An 18,730-nucleotide genomic window follows, 5' to 3' on the forward strand; every position below is an offset into this window, starting at 1 on the left:
CAAGAGAAATTTTAATTGATTAATTCGCAACACATCCGTGTTGAAACTATTGCATCAACATTGCATTCATATTTCGAGGCTATCTCACGAGCGTTAAATAACATAATATACATATCAATGAAAATAAATGTAACAATTGAGAATACTTGAATTGAGAATACTTGAATGTTAAAAAGATTATTGCAACAATTGTAATAAGTAACATTATCTTGATGAGTCAAGATATGTTAATTTTTAATTAACATGATACATGAGTGATACAATTAATGTCATTTATTATAACAGCTATTTTATGAATCGCATAATTAGCTTAATTATGAATTGTAATTAGCTAAATGTGTGTGAATGCAGACATCGCGAATATTATTTTTATCGACAGAGGAAAAGGAAAATTAATTAAAACATGAGATAAGATCGGTATTGGGACTTGAAAGAGTGCTGGTCCATGAATTCGAACGATTCGGTCTGACTAGAACCGCTGCATCTGCCACGTGCCCCCATATTACGGCATAATGTGTCACTGTGCCACGGCTGTGCCACCCTTCTCTTCAGCCCTTCGGCGACGCCTTCATCCGACGCACACCGGCGCAATCGCGCGTACACATGGAATCCTAGATTTTGGAAACTCGCCGGCCTCGAATAGCACAGCTGAATGCAGGTCGCGCTAGTCCTCCATCGAAACACACGCCGGGAGGGTGGAGAGAGAGACGGTTTTTCAGCATTGCATTCACCTTCCCCCTCTCCCTCCCCCCGTGCCACCCTATCGGCCGCGACACTCTCTCCGCTCTTCGTTTCCTGATTCAACGAGCGAATCCACGATGCAACCTCGGATGAGTCGTAAAAATATCATTGCTTTTGTGGCGATACTTTATCCGCGTTTCAGTCGTTGCTCCTCCGGGGAATAACAGTGTCCACAATGATAATGTTTTATCGATGACTCCGACAAATCGCACCGTGGACGTCGATCAATGTTCCCAGATGAGGGAGCAAACAAATGTCGAAACGTGAGAAACATCGGAATATAAATTCTCTCTCGAAGTTACAGCTGGTTAAAGTCGATGCAATTTTTCAGAAAACAGGTGTATGTAAATTTAACAGCAACTTTACTAGTCGATCTATAAAGGTTGCATCCCTCATAGATGGTTAATATGTCATTCATATTTGTCATATAGAGTGCGATAAAATAGAAATACGAGAGAAAGAAAAGAATTATCAAAATTAGCTCCACGCATTTTGTTGCTGGTAAATGTAATACATTTGAAAATGTAATATGAAAATTTTAGTGTAACCTTTAGCAAATTAGTTACTGCATCAATACAACAAAAACTTTATATCATTATGTGATGTAAATTTAATAATTAATTAAACACGCAAATTTAATAATTAATTCAACACGCGGTTTGTTTTAAAAACATAATTAAAAAGATCATTTCCATCGCTTATTGTCTCTCACGTCTTTATAATCACGAAAGTCCATCTGTGTCCTTATGTTCCTGTAAATAAATACAACTTGGGTCGCTCATATGTGGACATATTGCGTGCAGGACGGGTCGCCGAATAAACAGACCAGAGAACGATGAAACAGTGAGTTTTAATAATAAAAATAGTTTCACAGACCAGTCAATCCGATAGAACATTTCAGATAACTGAATAATGCGTGATTGCAGAGATCGGGGCATGAAAATTACGAGTAAACACATACGATACAAAGGGCGCCTCCTCTCGCTTTCCCCTTTTTATTCACAATAGGAATTCGAAATTGGCAGCAATGTAGTAATTATTAATTACAATTATAATGTTACTCCCTAGACGCGAATTACTTACAAAACGGATCATATTATATTTGTACTAACGATATTTTCCTCCTCAAACGCATCCGTTACGCCTCGTTTTCTCCTTCCTCCGCCCTTTCTGCGTTTTACCCTCTCTTTAATAATAAGATTATTTAAGAATATTATTTATATATATATATTTATATATATATATATATATAAAATCAGTCTTGTGGTTGAGAGATATATTAGATGTCTGGTGAGGTAGTGTCAGTTTCATAGTATACATTCAGTGCCACTTGATTTGCGGTTCGCGTTTGTACGTCGCGCATAACGAGCGTCGAACGATGTTTACCCGCGACATAAAAGTTGGCTCTCGCGCGAATGAAGTAGCGACGAGATCGCGGCTGAGGATCCCAGAATGAAAACGCGCAATCCGTGAATCGTCAATTATACGAGCACCGGAGAGAGAGAGAGAGAGAGAGAGAGAGAGAGAGAGAGAGAGAGAGAGAGAGAGAGAGAGAGAAAGAAAGAAAGAGAGATAGAGAGACAAAGAGCACTCGCGATACTCCTACGCGTAATGTGGCAACCGAGCGCGTCAAGTGGCCAGATACACTTTTCCACTACGGCGTATCGAGATTATTATCATTACCTATTACTTCGTGAGACCGTGTTTCAATCGATTTCATCGTATTTAGGCGTAAGGTCTGAATTTGTACCGTGTCTCGTAAAACGCGCGCGAGAATTCGAGCAAGCGCAACGCGCAACGTCGGGACGCGCATCCCGTACAGAGGTCCGTTCCTTTCAGCTCGACTGGGCTGCACCTCTTGCTTTAATAGTCAAATAAATATGCGATCTAATATTGAGAGATGAGGAAAGGAACCACGTTCCAGCGCAGCGCCGAAGTTCAGCTAAGAAGAACAGGCCCGAGGAGGTTGGCACTCGGTGCGAGTGATCGCGTCGGCTCGCGTGTGCCCGAATTTGCGCGCGCCGCGCGATTTCGCTGTACAAAATTATAGAATATAACTTTAGTTACACGTAGATATACAAAGAAGTATACATAATGATAGGTACATAAGATTACTCCCGAGCATCCGAACGAACTGGGATCGCGGAGTACGGAGAGCCGCGGTTGAAAAGTCGCGATAAAACGCATACGATTACGATAGTAACCGTGCTGCCTTTGGTTCAGGCCCGCTTTGGTAATCTCGACAAATGTCGACTCACGTGGTCAAACTCCGCGCGATAACAGAATGAAGACGTCATTGAACATCTAAAAGTAAGATGTGAGGAAGGAGAGATTAAAATTTCTGGCATGGCTTAGTGAAAGAAAACGTTTGGCTTAGCCAAAGAAAATAATAGTTTCCTTTCTTTAGAATATCAAGATATTTTAAAATATCAAGACACAGTTGGCTTGCGAAAACATCTCGATACCGATTTACTGATTTAATCCTTCCCAAAAATTTAATCTTTCCGGTATCCCAACGATATAATCCTTTTCTATTTTGGTCCTGAACGTTGGGCTGTGTAAACATCTTGATTTGCTGATACTGAAATTTAATCTGACATCCCAACAATTTAATCCTTCCTTTTCTTGGTTCTGAACACACTGAATGTCCAAAATTAATCTGCTTTTTGTTCTCGCGTGCCACACCATATCTTCCGAGTCTTCCTGCTCGTTTCTTATATAGTCATATAGTTGCACATGTGTGTCACACATTATCTCTACGAGAGTGTGCACACATTCTTCTCTTCCTCACTTCTTTCTGTCTCTGCATTTTATATTTCGACGTACGCTGCTTCTCGTCCGTAACACGCGATCCCGTTTACGAGCACACATCGTATTGGTACAACGTTACGGCTATTTGACACAAATATATAATATGTATACATAGTTTTTGCACGTTAAGAGTAAGAGGACAACAACAATAATAATGATTACGACAGTAGGTAGGACAAGCGACAGCTCTATTCATTAACACGATAGGTACTTGACGCGTGGTTCTTCACCTCTGGTCAATATCTCTCGGTCGATATATCGGCCATTTCGTTAACATTGTAACTCTTCAGCCTGTCTAGCGAGGAAACGAAAGAAAGAAAAAGAACGAACAATTGCGGTCCGCAAGACCGATCACGGTAGGAACATAAGTTACAAGTGGCGTTCGGGCGTTCTACGACTATTACGACTATTAATTAGGAATCGATATCCTTCAAGGTACTCTTCTTGCATTCAACATCGCGCGGTCCACTCCGCGTACTTGCGCCAAGCGGAGAATCCGTCGGCCTGATCGCCGAGGATTGCCTCGGCATCCCGACGTCATGGATCACGCTCGACGTCGAACGTTAGGAACAAAAGTAGGACGCGGTTATCCGTTATTCGATTATGATTCCTGACGGATTATTACATACGCTTGCGGGTCGGGTTAAAATCGATCGCCGCGATTGGACCTCAACGAAGCCCAAAATTCAATATCACATGTACAGTCGGCCGATTAAGTACAGCCACGCTTTTCCTCGGTGAGTTCTGCAACGCATTCTGTATTCATTCAGTAAGGAAACGTACCTCCTGAGAATTACTAAAACACAAATTCTCTTATTGGATGCGTTACGAATGTCGCAGCATTTCTCATCGAGGAGAAGTTCTGCGATACTTAATCAGTCGACTGTGCAAACGCTGAACGAGTCGAAAGAACGTACGTACCGTGTTGCCATGAACGACATTACTCGAAATAATCGGTGGATCGTCGGTCATCGAAATGATAATAATGCCCGTATTCGTAGTCGCACCTTACATTTAAAGCCTCTTTAAGTTTATCTTCAAATATTCGACATCGTTTGTATCATTTACATTATTTTATTAGCTACAGGGTATTTGAAAATAAATTTAAGGAAGCTTTAGATATAAGGCCTGACTATGAATACGGATATATGAGTCGACGTGTGAGAACCCAAACAGCACAAAGTTCCCTAAAAGACTAGAAATTTATCCAGAATTTAACCTGATCAGATTAATCCCAGTCAGTTATTTCGGTTTGTATAAAGTGATGTTATCGGACCCTGGTAAGTCCTGTAACGCAACGTGAGCCTTATTAACCCTTAAATTGTGGGCCGTTTGTCAGCAAGACGATCTCTCTGTGCGGCGCGAAGCTGGCGCAGACGTCACGATGCCTCACTTCTGTACATAAGGTACGATCCATTAGATGTTGCACAAGTCTTGAAGCGTTTAAAGAAAAGCCACGGTTGGTCCACACGGCGCTTCAAAGCAACGTCTAATGGATCACACTCGTATTAGCGTTGAGCATCAGATGCTTTCATGCACTGTCCGCACGCAGTGAGAATTGATCGTTAGACACTTCAAGACGCTGTCCACAGACAGCGGAGACTTTCGGAGAGCGTACACATGCAGTGTAAGGGTTAATTTTTTCCGCAGTGTAAGGGTTAATAACGAGGGATTATTAATAATTTGGATCTTATTAATAATGAGGGCCTACTAACATCACTTTATACAAACCAAATGACTGATTGCGATCAAACTGATCAGGAGTATTGAATAAGGTTCTAGTCAGGATGTCTCAAAAAAACGTCCAAAAGACGTCCATGTTTTCTAGACATCTAAGACCTCTAAGAGGTCCGTTAGATTTGCACTGTTTGCACTGTCTGAGAACGTTTTCTCACCGAGTAGCAAGGACAGATCGGGGTCCGTGTATTTCGGTAAATGCAATTTCTGCGTCCACACGAACGCGACAACAAAATCTGACGATATTGTCAATTATTGATCATCGCGGAACCGAGTGGAACACAGAGACCATCCGCGATTTGCCTCTGTGCGAAGTCGACGGCGTAATACCGACGCCGACTCCTGATAAGATGTCGAACGTTTTCCCTATTCTCCTCTTTTTTTGGTTACATTATAACGAACCAGCAATTGTAATTTCTCGCGATTAGGCTGCGTGACGAGGGAAAGCTTTTGCTTGTGGTACACTTTGGACACAAAGGGCACGCTTCCGCGGCGCCATTCTCGATTAATCGCGACGCCTCTCTCTCTGTGATCAAGTCACTCTCTTCAAGCCCGACGTGTCTGTCCCGTCTGTACTGTCGCGCGAGATGAGCGGACCGGTTCTCGTCTTGCCGATTGTCGCGAACTGGCCACAAGCAAATTCGTTAAGCGCTCTCTGTCACGGCACCTCTCTGTACGCTCGTTCGCCTGTCATCGAGAGGCAAAGGGGAGGGGAAAGGGGAGGAGGGAAGGAGGGAAAAAAAGAAAACACAGAAAGAAGGCGCGCGACGCTCTCGCTAGTGAATTCGCTTCTCATGCGATCCTCTCTACCCAAAGGGCGGTTGATATACACTTCTCTCTCTTTTTTTTTTCTCTATGTACAATAAACTCGGGGATTCTGGATGAGATCTGTCTTTCTTTCGGGGTACGAGGTCGAGGCCTACTGACCTCTGTCGCAGTCTACCAGCCCAGTTGCAAACTGAATGGTGTCCCGACGGACGCATTCAGCGGAGGTGACAGTCAGTAACTCATCGACTTGTGTGATCCTCGAGTCGTACTCGAACAATCTAAGAGTGTGCACCGATCAAATTTGATCGTAACTTTACAGCCAGAAGATGAAAACAACAATTTGGAGCAAATTCCAAACTAGTAATCTTCCGAAAGTACACAACACAGTGTATCGATATACAGTGACTGATGTACTGACGACAAAATATAAAACTCTCTTATATATGTAGATTAGGTCAAATTGAACAAAAAGTTCTTCTATCATTTTGCGAACAAAATTTTGAGTTATCAATTCAAGAAAATTGGCGAATGATCACAGTGCAGAGTGTGGCGATAAGCGTGTGATTTGCGTTGTGATTTGTGTGATTGTACATTGGGTCAAATTACATTGAACAAAAAGTCCTCTACCATTTTGCAAATAATCGCATAGATTTTTTAGTTATTAATTAAGGAAAATTGGCGAATAATCACGGCTGATCGTTCGGCAAGCCTCTTTAATTAATAACTAAAAAATCTACGTGGTTATTTGCAAAATACCAAATTGTAGAGGACTTTTTTGTTCAGTTTAACCTAACCTGTTATACAAACACCTCCATTATTCGTCGCACAACGCATGATCTATACATACACATTTGCTAATCTTCTTTAATTGATAAGATTTTACATGGCCGTTAGCAAAATGGTAAAGGAATTTTTTGTTTAATTCGGCCTCTAATCTATACACACAAAAGTTTCATATATTATCGTCATGTCACCTGTATATATAATAATATTTAATCTCTTTCAAGTTTTTATTTTTTTTTTTGGCAAGCAAATCAAGAAGCATTGTCGAATTCGCAGTATCCGTGCAGAATTGTCGTCTCCGCTGCGTTGCGACCGACAAAACTAATATACAGGTGAACTAAAGCAACGGTATTACGTTTCTTCTTCTTTTTTCTGAACTATATCTTAAGAACACAAAAGGAGATACGATGTGTTATCATGTCGAAATAATCGAACGACGCGCGCTTTCGGCGCGATCGAACGAAGAATCGCGAATTCTTATGCGAGCAACACGAGAACGAGACGTTCCGATGTGCAGGAGAACGAGGATCCATTGGGAGAGAAAGGATATCTCGGTAGCGATTCTGGAAAAAGATCGACAAAGGGATAAACGAAAATTGTGGACCTGATCTATTTTTATAAAATATAGGGGAAAGTGTAAAGGAGAGAGAGAGAGAGGACAGAGGGGAGGGAATAGCAGAGATGGCTTAAACTTTGATGCTCATTAGAATTTTCCTAAGCGAGATCAACTCGTAATAAGTTAGGCGAAATATTAAGAAAACCGTTAAATAAAAATTCCTAAATCTTAATTAACGCGCTCACACAAGAAACGTACAAAAATTATAACGCATACGAAACGTCGGAAATGGCACGAATACAATAACCGATAATCAGTACGTCATTTCACACGGCTGCTTCGTAAACGAAATTCATATCAGATTTCTCGTGATATTTCGTGTATATTTTGGAATTTATCATCATTCGTATGCTGGATATCATTGAATTATTCGAGCGATTTCAACGATTGCTACATAGGTTGTATACACATACACGCGTGTATGTGTATAAAGTAAGTAAAGCACGTGAAGAGTATTTGTCCTTTGGTATATATATATGTTGAATACGATATATATATACGTATCTCGAAAGGGGCGAATATTCTCCGAAGAACTAACGGAAATGCGAGATGAAGGCCTGAGGAACAGTTAGTGGCGCGATGGTAAAGCTACACAACTTTTCTCGCTTCTTTTGTCTCTTCTTTCGTGTGACACGGTCGAGCGGAACGGGCAAAAGATAAACGAGGGTAATTCAAGCAACCAGGCATTTCGAGCGACACTCGTGCAAAATGCAAAAGAGTAGGAGAGAGGACCCCCCAATGTTCTGCTCTACTTTTCCGTCAGCCGCTGTATCTCGAGGTAAGCAAAAGAGACCCACACACAGAAAAGTATTCAGGCTCCTCCGTTGCGTTATAGTAGGCGAATCGAACTGCGTTGAGTGTAGGTGAGCCCGGAAAGCATGCCGGACCGGAGGCGACTCGGTGCCGCACAATGAGCTTCGAGGTGGCCTTGAGTCGGCGGTCAGGGTGACAAATTTGCATGCAACGACGCGGATATAAATCAGACGAGTATTGAACGATTGCGCAAGGACCCGGGCCAAAAGGTGAAACTGACCACATGACCGGCTGCAAATTTCTCGACGGACCGGTGTGAGATCGCGAAAACTGGTTCGTGCGAAAGACGCGCGCCGGCTGAGAGCCCAGGATATAAAAGAACCAGAGTTCTTTGAAGAGATCGGGGCCGGGTGTATCCGCATCTGATGGATAAGGAGACGGAAATCGGAGAAGATCTCGATTATGAGAGCCGCATTCTAGTGTACGAGCAAGGTGAAACTGTAGGAGGTAATGGAGGTGGTGGTGGTGGTTGGTTCCAATCTGAGATCGACTCAGCTGACGATCATGACACTCCGCTGTGTCCTTATAGCCTTGGTTGGTGTGGGAGAACTGTCGAACAACGCGACTGATTGCTTCCCTTTGCTACCATTACACGTCACATCTCCCGCTCGCGCTATGTAACCAATCGTCTGCGCGTTAACTTGAAAGCGCGTCCCTTCGGACGTTTGATTGTCGTCGGATTTTCGTCACATGTGGCCGCGCGTAAGTCCTAAATCTTAAACAACATGTACTATAAAACGCATGTAATGGTTTCATGTACGTCATAATAATCTCTTGCTGGTGCACGGAACGTCTCGAACGCGAACGTTACGACGATACTCGGCGCCGACACTCGGCGGACAGGATCACCGTGCCACCAAGTTGCTGAAAGCGCGCGTTCGATCTAGGTGACTCCCGTGCAACATACGTATCTCAGTACAACAAATCTTGGGATGATAAGGGAAAGTAACGACAACAGGGAATAACACATTATAAATGTTTAGTACAAAAAAAAGAAAAAGAGCAAAACATGAACTCCCGATATAGCGACAGTGGATCGACGGACCGTCGTCACTCCTCCCCGCTACTTTAACTGTCAGAGGAACTTGTATACCAAATACATTCATGCCAGACACATGTTTTCATCTCTCTTTCTCTCTCTCTCTCTCTCTCTCTCCCTCTCTCTCTTTCTCATATACACACGCACATACATACAACATTCGCTCATTCTCTCGCATCGTCGCTCACTTCTCCCGACGCGATACAACACATATACTCTGTGAAAGATGCACAGGGGTGCCGCGCACTTCTTTCTTTCCGACATAGCCTCTATTCATCTAACTATACACATCAAACTGTACCGCAACACGTTTGTTGAACGAAACACATTAACGGTTATTACAACGATTAACTAAATATGATTTCTCTGTACCGATGCGAAATTATGTACAACGCAAAAGCATTTTTGCGCACGACGGGCCGAACCTTCGGGAAAGTTCGCGTGTAAATCGTTTGTTCTTTTTTTCCTTCTTTTTTCTGTAACATCGAATCCATCATGATCATTTCTATGCAAATGTGCGTTACGGCATAGACGCTTAATTCCGTGTGACTGCACAAAATGTCCAATGAGAATAAAAACCATAGTTATTTTTATAGAATTATTTGTCATTTTATAAAAAAAAAATAACTATCAAAGAGTTAACCATCTTTGCTGTAACGCATATGTGCACACGCATATTTATTCCATATAAATACATATGCGTGCGTTATTATCATGGATTCGAGATTCCAACAGATGGATATGATGAGATACACTTCTTCGCCTGTCTCATTATCACGAGTCGCGCCTATCGGCTCGTACTGAGTCATCTGGACGTCCAAACACCGTTTCAGAGTCCAAGTAAACAGTCAACAGTAAATATGTCCCTGAATTTATGTTTGTCTCTCCCTTTAAATTACATATTTTCTATAGGATATACATCTATAGACTTGTCGCTTGGTATTCGTATCAATGTGCATATTTTCGCACGGTACGATAATATATATATATATAATCTATATGTAGTATATATATAATATGTATATATATATATATATATATTTATAAAAAGCATCTTAACAATAATGACTACGAATCGATATAGAGACCTACCGGTTGAATCAGTACGAGCCAATGCATGGCTGATCAGTTTGACTCGAGGTAGAAATTGGAGCGTATAGTTCGGTCTTTCACGCTTTAATGCTCACATTCGTCTTCATTAGCCAACAAGACTCGCGACAATGCCAGCCTCAAGCAGAAGGATACCATCCGACACCGAGGACAAGAGGGTTGTTTTCTCTACATACCAGTGAGAATCCCACTAGGATGCGAGATCGGCCTTGGATGTGCTGGCCGCGCTCACATTCTCACGACGATTGCATTTGCGGCGCAGTTGTCGTGGGAACAGATTACTCGTCGGTCTGACAGCGGAGACGTTGCGCGTTTCGTCGTCCTCTTGGACGACATCGCTGCTGGGACTGTTGTTGCGAGTGGTCGACGAGCTGCTGCCGCTGCTGGTGTTGTTGCAAGCCGAGACTAGCCTGCCAGTGGACATAGACAAATCCTCGGGCTCCGTTTGCTCAGGCAGATTGACTGGAATCCCGGACAGATCCAACGGAATCGGCGGAGCCTCGTCAACCGTCAAACTCGATGATTCCTCCTGGTCTCCTCCCTTGATTTTCTTGGAGCTGTGCATAATGCTCTCCATATCGTCTGATTGCGTCTCGGTTTCGGCATTATCTTCCAGATCTTCGCTTGCGTTCGATTTCGTGTCGGCGGCCTGTGACCGTGATTCGGCCTGCGACGGGTGGCCTGTGCCACATCTATGATGCATCAGGTGATGTCGCCTTCTGAATCGTACTTGGCAAGTATCACATTCGAACGGCTTCACGCCTCTGTGTATCAGTGCGTGCGCCTTCAGTTGATTCGAGTCGCTGAATTTGGACCCGCATACTTCGCAAGTATACGGACGCTCGCCCGTGTGTACCCGCAGATGACGGCGGAGATTCGCTACTTGAACGAACTGTCGGTCGCAGTGGTTGCAATGATAAGGTTTCTCGCCCGTGTGGAGTCGCATGTGTGTTTTTAGATGATGGTCCCGGGTGAATCTGCGCAGCAACAATAATAATGATGCAATGTAACACAATGCGAAAGTAATCTTTTGGTGATTGATCGTGAAAATTGGCGATTTGTCATTCGGAAAGTGTTTCAATAATTACGGTATCTTCAATGTTTCGAGTCTGTTTCTACGTTAAAACGAATAAAAAGTGGTAAAGATAGTAAAGTAATGATGATAATAATAACTTGACCGGGAGAGATCTTACCTCTTGTGACATTCCGAACACTCGAATGGCTTCTCGCCGGTATGCGTGCGCTCGTGATTCTGCAGCACATGCTTATAACCAAATGATCGCGCACATGTTCCACAAGTGAAGACCTTATCCTTGCTGTCCTTTCCCGCCTCAGGACTGATCGTAGGAACTGGGCTGGCCGAAGTCGCGGCCTCCAAAGGGGATGATGGTGCGATTTCTGTTTTCACTTTAGTTGATTTCCTCTTGGTAGACTGGTTCTTTTTGCCGGATCTGTCGTTTTCGCTCATGTTATTATTGTTGGTACTTTTGTTATTGTTGTTGCTGCTGCTCGTGATGGTGCTGGGTGGATTGTGCTGGGTGGACCGCGTACCCACACTCTGCGAATGCGGCGTCGATGGATGTTGGAGGGTGGAGGGTGGCGAAGACGATGGCTGCACCCAATTGGCGAAGAAATTGTGAGGATGATGATAGAGCGACGGATTGGTAGCTAACGATGCGTGCAGAGATACCGGTAAACCTGCAGCCATAAATGCTGCAGTCCGACTGGCAACAATTAGCTGCTGCTGGGTCAGCAAAGACAGACCAGTAGTCGCAGGAGAGCCAATCGGAGGGAATAATGTCTGTGACGCCTTCTTGTTGTTACTCAGAAGTTGTTTCTTGTCAGGGTCCGGCTTCATAGTGAGTGGCTGGCCACTTAGGAGACCTGCATCCAATAAAAGCACATTTTGAAGAAACGGTCCTTTCGCTTCGCCCCGCCACCGCTTCGCTTTCTCGAAGATTCCAAAAATCCATAAGATCCCATAAAAATACTCAACGCAATACTGCCCCATTGCAGTCGCAATAACGCGCTAAAATTATCGGCTAATCACGGAGGATGGTATATCGGAGGATCAAACGGATGTGTGAATTTTACGCGAATTCAAAGATTTCTCCTCGCACTTCCTTACCCTATCAGTCTTTTTCCGTCTGATCCTTTCTCATTCTCACTTTCTCTCTCTCTCTCTCTCTCTCTCTCTCTCTCTCTCTCTCTCTCTCTTCGTTTCCTCCCTCTCTTCTCTCTCTGTCTCTCTATTCCTCTCTTCCCTACCACTCCTCACGTACCCTCCCACACACGTCGCTCACACGTGAGGTTCACTGGATCCTCCTCCATTCACTCACACTCTCGTACGCGAGAGTTCATTCATAAGACTTGGCTATCCACCTACGCGCCTACGGCGTACCGCCTCTTCGACTTGAGGCCAACGACTTTATCGGCGTGCGAACCTCCGCGTTTATCAAAAAAAGATCGACTTTGCGTCGGAACCAACGTGGAGACAGCGGTCGTTAATGCGTAACGTTTTAAATATGCGTCTACGAAGTCTTGCATGAAAAAAGTCTCCACTGATACGATAAAGTTATGTGTTATCAAAGTAATCTAACGCTTACAGACGTGAGTGATAAACGCGTTTCATCTTAACAATATATGATTATAACTTAAGCTCAGTTTGACCTCCAGTTAACTTAACCTCCAGTTAACTTAACTGGCTGGTTATTCCATTAGACTTAACTCGCATTTGATATTAAGAAGAGTTAATTAACCAAGAATTAACCAATCATTATTAATCGGTAGTTAAAATTAAACGGATGTTGTGAAACTTGGCTTTTATATCTCTACGTTTAGCGGCTTGGGCGTTTTACTATTTTACGTTAGACATGCAAGTCAATTTGTAATTGAGCGAATATCGCGGGCAGTGTCACACGCATTGAAACACGGATTGCTACAAATTCTCTATCTCTTTTTCTCTGTAAAGATTGCGTTTCACCATTTAGAGCTCCTGTGCGACCTGAAGATATTCAGTGATTACAGTGAGAACACAATTTTTGGTATTTGCAGCTATGATTACGATTGTTACAAATTATGATCAAAAAAGAGAAGCGAAAAGAGAACCATTTTTTAAATTAAATTCTACTATAATGTTAGTAATAATAATCTTATATGCATGTTGCTACAACCATTTTTGCATCAGAACAATTAAAAAAGTGACAAAAAATGACTATAATTTCAGTTAGATCAATCATTTTCTTTCTTTCAGTGTACACGTGAACTTGAAATATCACAATATGCGTCTAAATGATCGCTGGAGCAAATTCAGTAAATTCGGAGGCGTCTTCAACGAGGTGGAATCGAACGTAAGAAGACAATGACCGATATCTGATTATCGCGGGTTAATTAACGGACTATTTAAAGAGAGGACATTGTCGTTAAATCAATAAAAGCGCGCACGACGTCTCTTCCTCCTTATTTTTTCCCCTTTCTTCTCTCCGCCCCAAAATTCCCTTAACGGCGGCCAAGATCCTTCCAGCTTACTATCGTCGTTTCTTGGCAACGCGACGCGACGCGACGCGGAGAGTACCGCCCTTGCCTGCGTCTACCCCGTAATTGGACGCAACCCTTGTAGTTCTACCTCGAGTCCTTTCTCGCGGCAGTTCCATCAGAAACTAGACCGCTTCAGTTTAAAGTGCAGTTAATGCCTAGCCACTCGAGAAGGCTAGACGTCATACTGTGAAGAGTTTGCAGATAATGTCGAGAGGTACCCGCAAACTAATACACCTAATGTTGGCTCACGGGAGCAGATAGACAATAAATTTTTCTGAACGACTAATAATATTCTGAATGATATTAACGATCAACTGATCGAGCGACAAAGTTTTCATCCGTTATCGCGAATCATAGAGAAATTTTGCTTTATAAAAGGAAGTTTCGCTGATATTATCATATCGCTTCGCGCTTGCTATGTAAATGTTATCGCGACTGCTGCAATGCGTGGCGAAATCGCGATTTGATCGCGGTCGATCGACGCGGTTCAAGAAAAGTGCTCGTAACCTGAGAAAAGCGCGTTTACGAAGAAGATACGGGAGAAGCGTGCCGTGCATCCCGAAGCAATCGCGGCGATTATTTTTAGATACGCGCATCGCACCGCGAGGTTCTCGCGGAACCTCGACGGATCTCATTTTCCCGACTGCTCCCCCTGCGTCCTCAGGCCGGCGATTTCGCTACTCTCTCTGGGACTTATCGATGTTTACAATGTGTCACAACGTACATGCGTTGTGTCGCCGCGAGCGCTTTTAGATTCTGGCGAAGAGCCAGTAGTCACGCTGCTCTTAAGAAACTACGAAATCGCTCTCTTCTCGCCTTCCGTTTCTCTCTCTCTCTCTCTCTCTCTCTCTCTCTCTTACACACATACTCACACTCTATACATACATCTCCCACTTCACTCTTTCGTTCCCTCCCTCTCGCTCTATCCCTCACGAATCTTCCTCAAAGCGCCGACGCACCGCTTACGTTTTCGCTTTCATTCGAGGCCAACATCCGAAAGATTATTGGACGCGAATAAGAAAAAGGAAAAAGAGAAGAAGGAGAAGAAGTCATCAATGAAGTTGGCTGATGTTAGAATTATACGCGTCCACGTCTCCTTTCTCCCATCTGTCAAAGGTAATGGTTAGAATGGCAGGAATGACGGAAAATCCGAGGCGAAGGCTGCTCACGAGCGAGATACGCTCTCTTAATCGTGTCAAGAATATACTTCGAGATTGAGTAGTAGCGTCGAAGAGGCGAAAGAGAAGGCTGAAAAAAAATAAAATGGAAAGAAAACAGAAAAGAAAAGTTACATTACCGCGAGATTTCGGTGCGCCACACGCGAAATACACAATGACCAGATCTTAACACGATGAAACAATTTGTATGAGGTCTTGCCGAGGTGACATGAGGTCAACCCTCGGTATGCTCCAACGTCAACCGTGCCTATGAGATCCAGCTGGATCGTACCTGCGTCAATCTGCGCGTCTTGCAGGTAAGATAGTGCCATTATGAGATCCGTGATTCCAACTTTCCTCACATTGACACTCCATACACTTCCCCCACCCCGGCACACGTAATCACTTCCGACGGGCGCGATTTCAAGGGACAGGTTCGAAGCAACGGGGCGGCACTACATTAATGGCGTACTCGAAATAAAAGTCGCGTCGATCGCCGCCTTCGACTGTTCTCTTTGCCGGCTGAAAACAAAAAACGACCCGCGCGAGGGTGATCCGCGCACTCGCTTTTGGCCGGCGAAGCGTAACGTCGAGAAATCGGGAGCGATCTCGCTCGGTGTGAGCTGCGCCGCGATTTTTCAAGTACTATCCTAATCTATAAACAACCGATTATTGCCGTGCTCCGAACAGAAGGATGATCGGCGCTACGAATCGACAATGCTTCTCTGGGCTGACCTAACCCAATACTAACTGACAGACAGTCCAGCCGCACGACGTAGTCAACAATCCCCACCCCTAAGACCCCCACTATGTCGATCTCGCCCTACCAGGTCTCGCGGTACTACCCTCTCGAATCACAACCCCGGATGCGCGGAGTCGTCCTAAACGCTGCTCGACGGCTTGCGAGCTGGCACGTGCAGAGGATGAAGTGAGATCGAGAAAGAGGCAGAGAGAGAAAAAGACAGAGCGGACGGCGGAGCAGGGCGAGAGGTGCGGCGGCGCGAGGAGGCCGCCGTGGGCGACAGAAAGAGATCGCAACAGAGCACGAAAGAGCAAGCGAAAGAGCGCGTAGAAAGAGCAAGCGCGACAGAGAACGAGGGAGGGGTGAGCCGAGACAGGGTGAACCTGCGACCGTGATCTTTAAGAGTAGGGATTGGCGCGTGTGGAGAGAGCACGCTTTTACCCCGAGGGGTTGTGAAGGAGGCCGTTGCTAGAAGGCGGACGATCGCCTGGACGAAAGGGGGGCGAGCGAAAGATGAGAAATGCAAAGAGTGTAGAAGACGAGGTCGCGACGTGATCTGCGGGATCTAAAAAACGGACGATCTGATCGCGCTTATTCTTGAAAATTGCGCCTGGCGGTGTGGGAATTAAAAGTCGAGTCGGTTTACGCTCGCCAGCAATTCGAGATTATTATTTATCACTTTCTCTCTCCTCCTCTCATTCTCTCTCCCCCCTCCCCTCTCTCTCTCTCTCTCTCTCTTTCAACCTCTTCCTTTCGTAACGTTTGTTTCGATTGTATTGCACCAGCTATCTCTCGCTCATCCTCGCAACCTTTCATTTCGCGATACAAATATGCGAACATGTACATTCGTTATTCAATGTTTGCTGAACTACCGCTTTTGCGATATTGACAGTTCTGCGCGCGCGGCAGCGTGTTTTTTGCAAAAGTTCGCTGCAGCTGTCAATATTTCAAAAGCGCTCGATACAAATTGCGCGGCGATACGTCGCGTCTGGAGTCTTGCACGAAGGTATCGTGTATCACATCGCGTGAAAGACGCGCAGATCAATGTAGAGAAAGAAACGTACATGAGAACTAATGAATATCATAAATAGGTTTATCTGTGTTTATCTGTATTTATCTCAATAATTATAACTTTATTACACAGAGAGAAAAGCTTCTTTGAATTCAGGATCCTTATTTGTTTGATTTCGATTTGTTTGACTCACAGAATCACGGAATGATGGAGTATTTGGAGGGAAAATCACAGGGAAAGAAGAACGCACACGATGAAATAATAAGACAAACCATCAGTGATGCAGAAAATGAAAAATCACGTTTCTTAAGATTATTTTTTAAATGAAATGAGAATATTCAGTGTAATAATTTCCTTATTTGGATTTCAAGCAATAAAATTATTTAGGAAGCTAAATAATTGTACTTACTGGTTAAAATATTAGTTTCTTTTGATCATTCTAATGGTCCAATTTGTGTTGCCATCCAATAGAATTTATCAAATTCAAAGAAATTTTTTCTCTGTGTGCGAAACGATACATAAAATGAAATCTAGGAAATTTTCATGATCATCATAACATGAGACAATCAACGATGGTAACTCTCTATGATTTTTTAAATTATATTTATGAGGAAAATATGTTGTATTGGATTAATCCTGAATATTTATATTATACAGTAATGTGAGTTTTGTTATATTAATGCAGCTATAAATTTGCTAAAAGATATACTCAGATTTTCATATCACACTGTATTATATATTATTTTCATCAAATTTTTATAACTTTTTAGAGTATTTCTTTTGTGTTTTCATTTTGTCGTATGTGATAAATATAAGTGCCGCATATAAGAGATGTAATCTTTCTACACGTCGAACAGTCAAGTTGTTGTCAAATTTACGTACACCTGTCTCTATCTGAGTGTATTATTTCTTATTCTATTGCATTTTTTTCTTACAGCTTCTCAAATAGACTTTTATAATTACCACGAAATAATCAATGTGACAAAAATTCTACAATTTATTTTAATTATATTTTTGAACTAAATATATTATATATTGAAATTATCATAAATTGCTAAATTTATTTTAATTATATTTTTGAACTAAATATATTATATATTGAAATTATCATAAATTGCTAAATTTATTTTAATTATATTTTTGAACTAAATATATTATATATTGAAATTATCATAAATTGCTAAATTTATTTTAATTATATTTTTGAACTAAATATATTATATATTGAAATTATCATAAATTGCTAAATTTACGTATCTACCTAGATATCAAATAAAAATACCGAAAATATTTCGTTTTAGAAGAAGACAGTCACTACTTTCCGTGACAAATGTAGAGTCACAATCGGCGAATTCTCTAATTATCTTTTGTTTTACATTCAAGTAAATGTTACTTCTTTCAAGTATTTCATACAAGTTCAGGCAACAATCCCTCGCGTTAGATTTCTACGATAACATCGCCAACGCATGGATGATCCGACGTTGCCGACGACTTCCGGCTGTGATAAGGCGACACACAATGCTCCACACAGAGAGTTGTCTCGATTCAGTCCGCTATTGCCACCACGAAGGCAATCCAGCCCGCGGAAACGCGCCCTCCGCGGCGATACGCTTACCCCCGCGGGAGTCGTTCTCCTCAGACCAGCCGGGCGGACGAGGTAGAAGGGATCGGGAAGGAAAAGGGAGGAATTAGGAGTGCACGCGTGCAACCGGGCGGCTCTCCTGCTCCTCTCTATCTCACCTGCTCGCGCGCAGCTCGGCGCGTGCCCGCCGAGAGCCGAGAGAAAACGAGAGAGAGAGAGAGGGGGAGAGAGAGAGAGAGAGAGAGAGAGAGAGAGAGAGAGAGAGAGAGAGAGAGAGAGAGA

General features: G+C 43.1%; 1 protein-coding gene across 6 annotated transcripts in view; it reads right to left on the reverse strand.

Annotated features, from left to right (window-relative positions):
- Positions 1-1,572: 1,572 nt before the first annotated feature.
- Positions 1,573-18,730, reverse strand: part of LOC116847599 (protein krueppel-like) — a 39,092-nt gene continuing 21,934 nt past the window's right edge. For 2 of the 6 annotated variants that reach the window (XM_032822740.1, XM_032822741.1), the window contains exons 3-4: positions 11,612-12,302; positions 1,573-11,395 (exon numbers count right to left, since the gene is read on the reverse strand). In XM_032822740.1, coding sequence (XP_032678631.1) covers positions 10,609-11,395; positions 11,612-12,276 — 1,452 coding nt within the window. In that variant the 5' untranslated portion in view covers positions 12,277-12,302 and the 3' untranslated portion in view covers positions 1,573-10,608. The other 4 variants (XM_032822742.1, XM_032822737.1, XM_032822738.1 and 1 more) reach the window with 4 other exon arrangements.

The sequence above is a fragment of the Odontomachus brunneus genome, unplaced genomic scaffold, assembly GCF_010583005.1.
Source record: "Odontomachus brunneus isolate Ranch 3 - 2012 unplaced genomic scaffold, Obru_v1 Obru_scaffold_081, whole genome shotgun sequence".
Lineage (NCBI taxonomy): Eukaryota > Metazoa > Arthropoda > Insecta > Hymenoptera > Formicidae > Odontomachus > Odontomachus brunneus.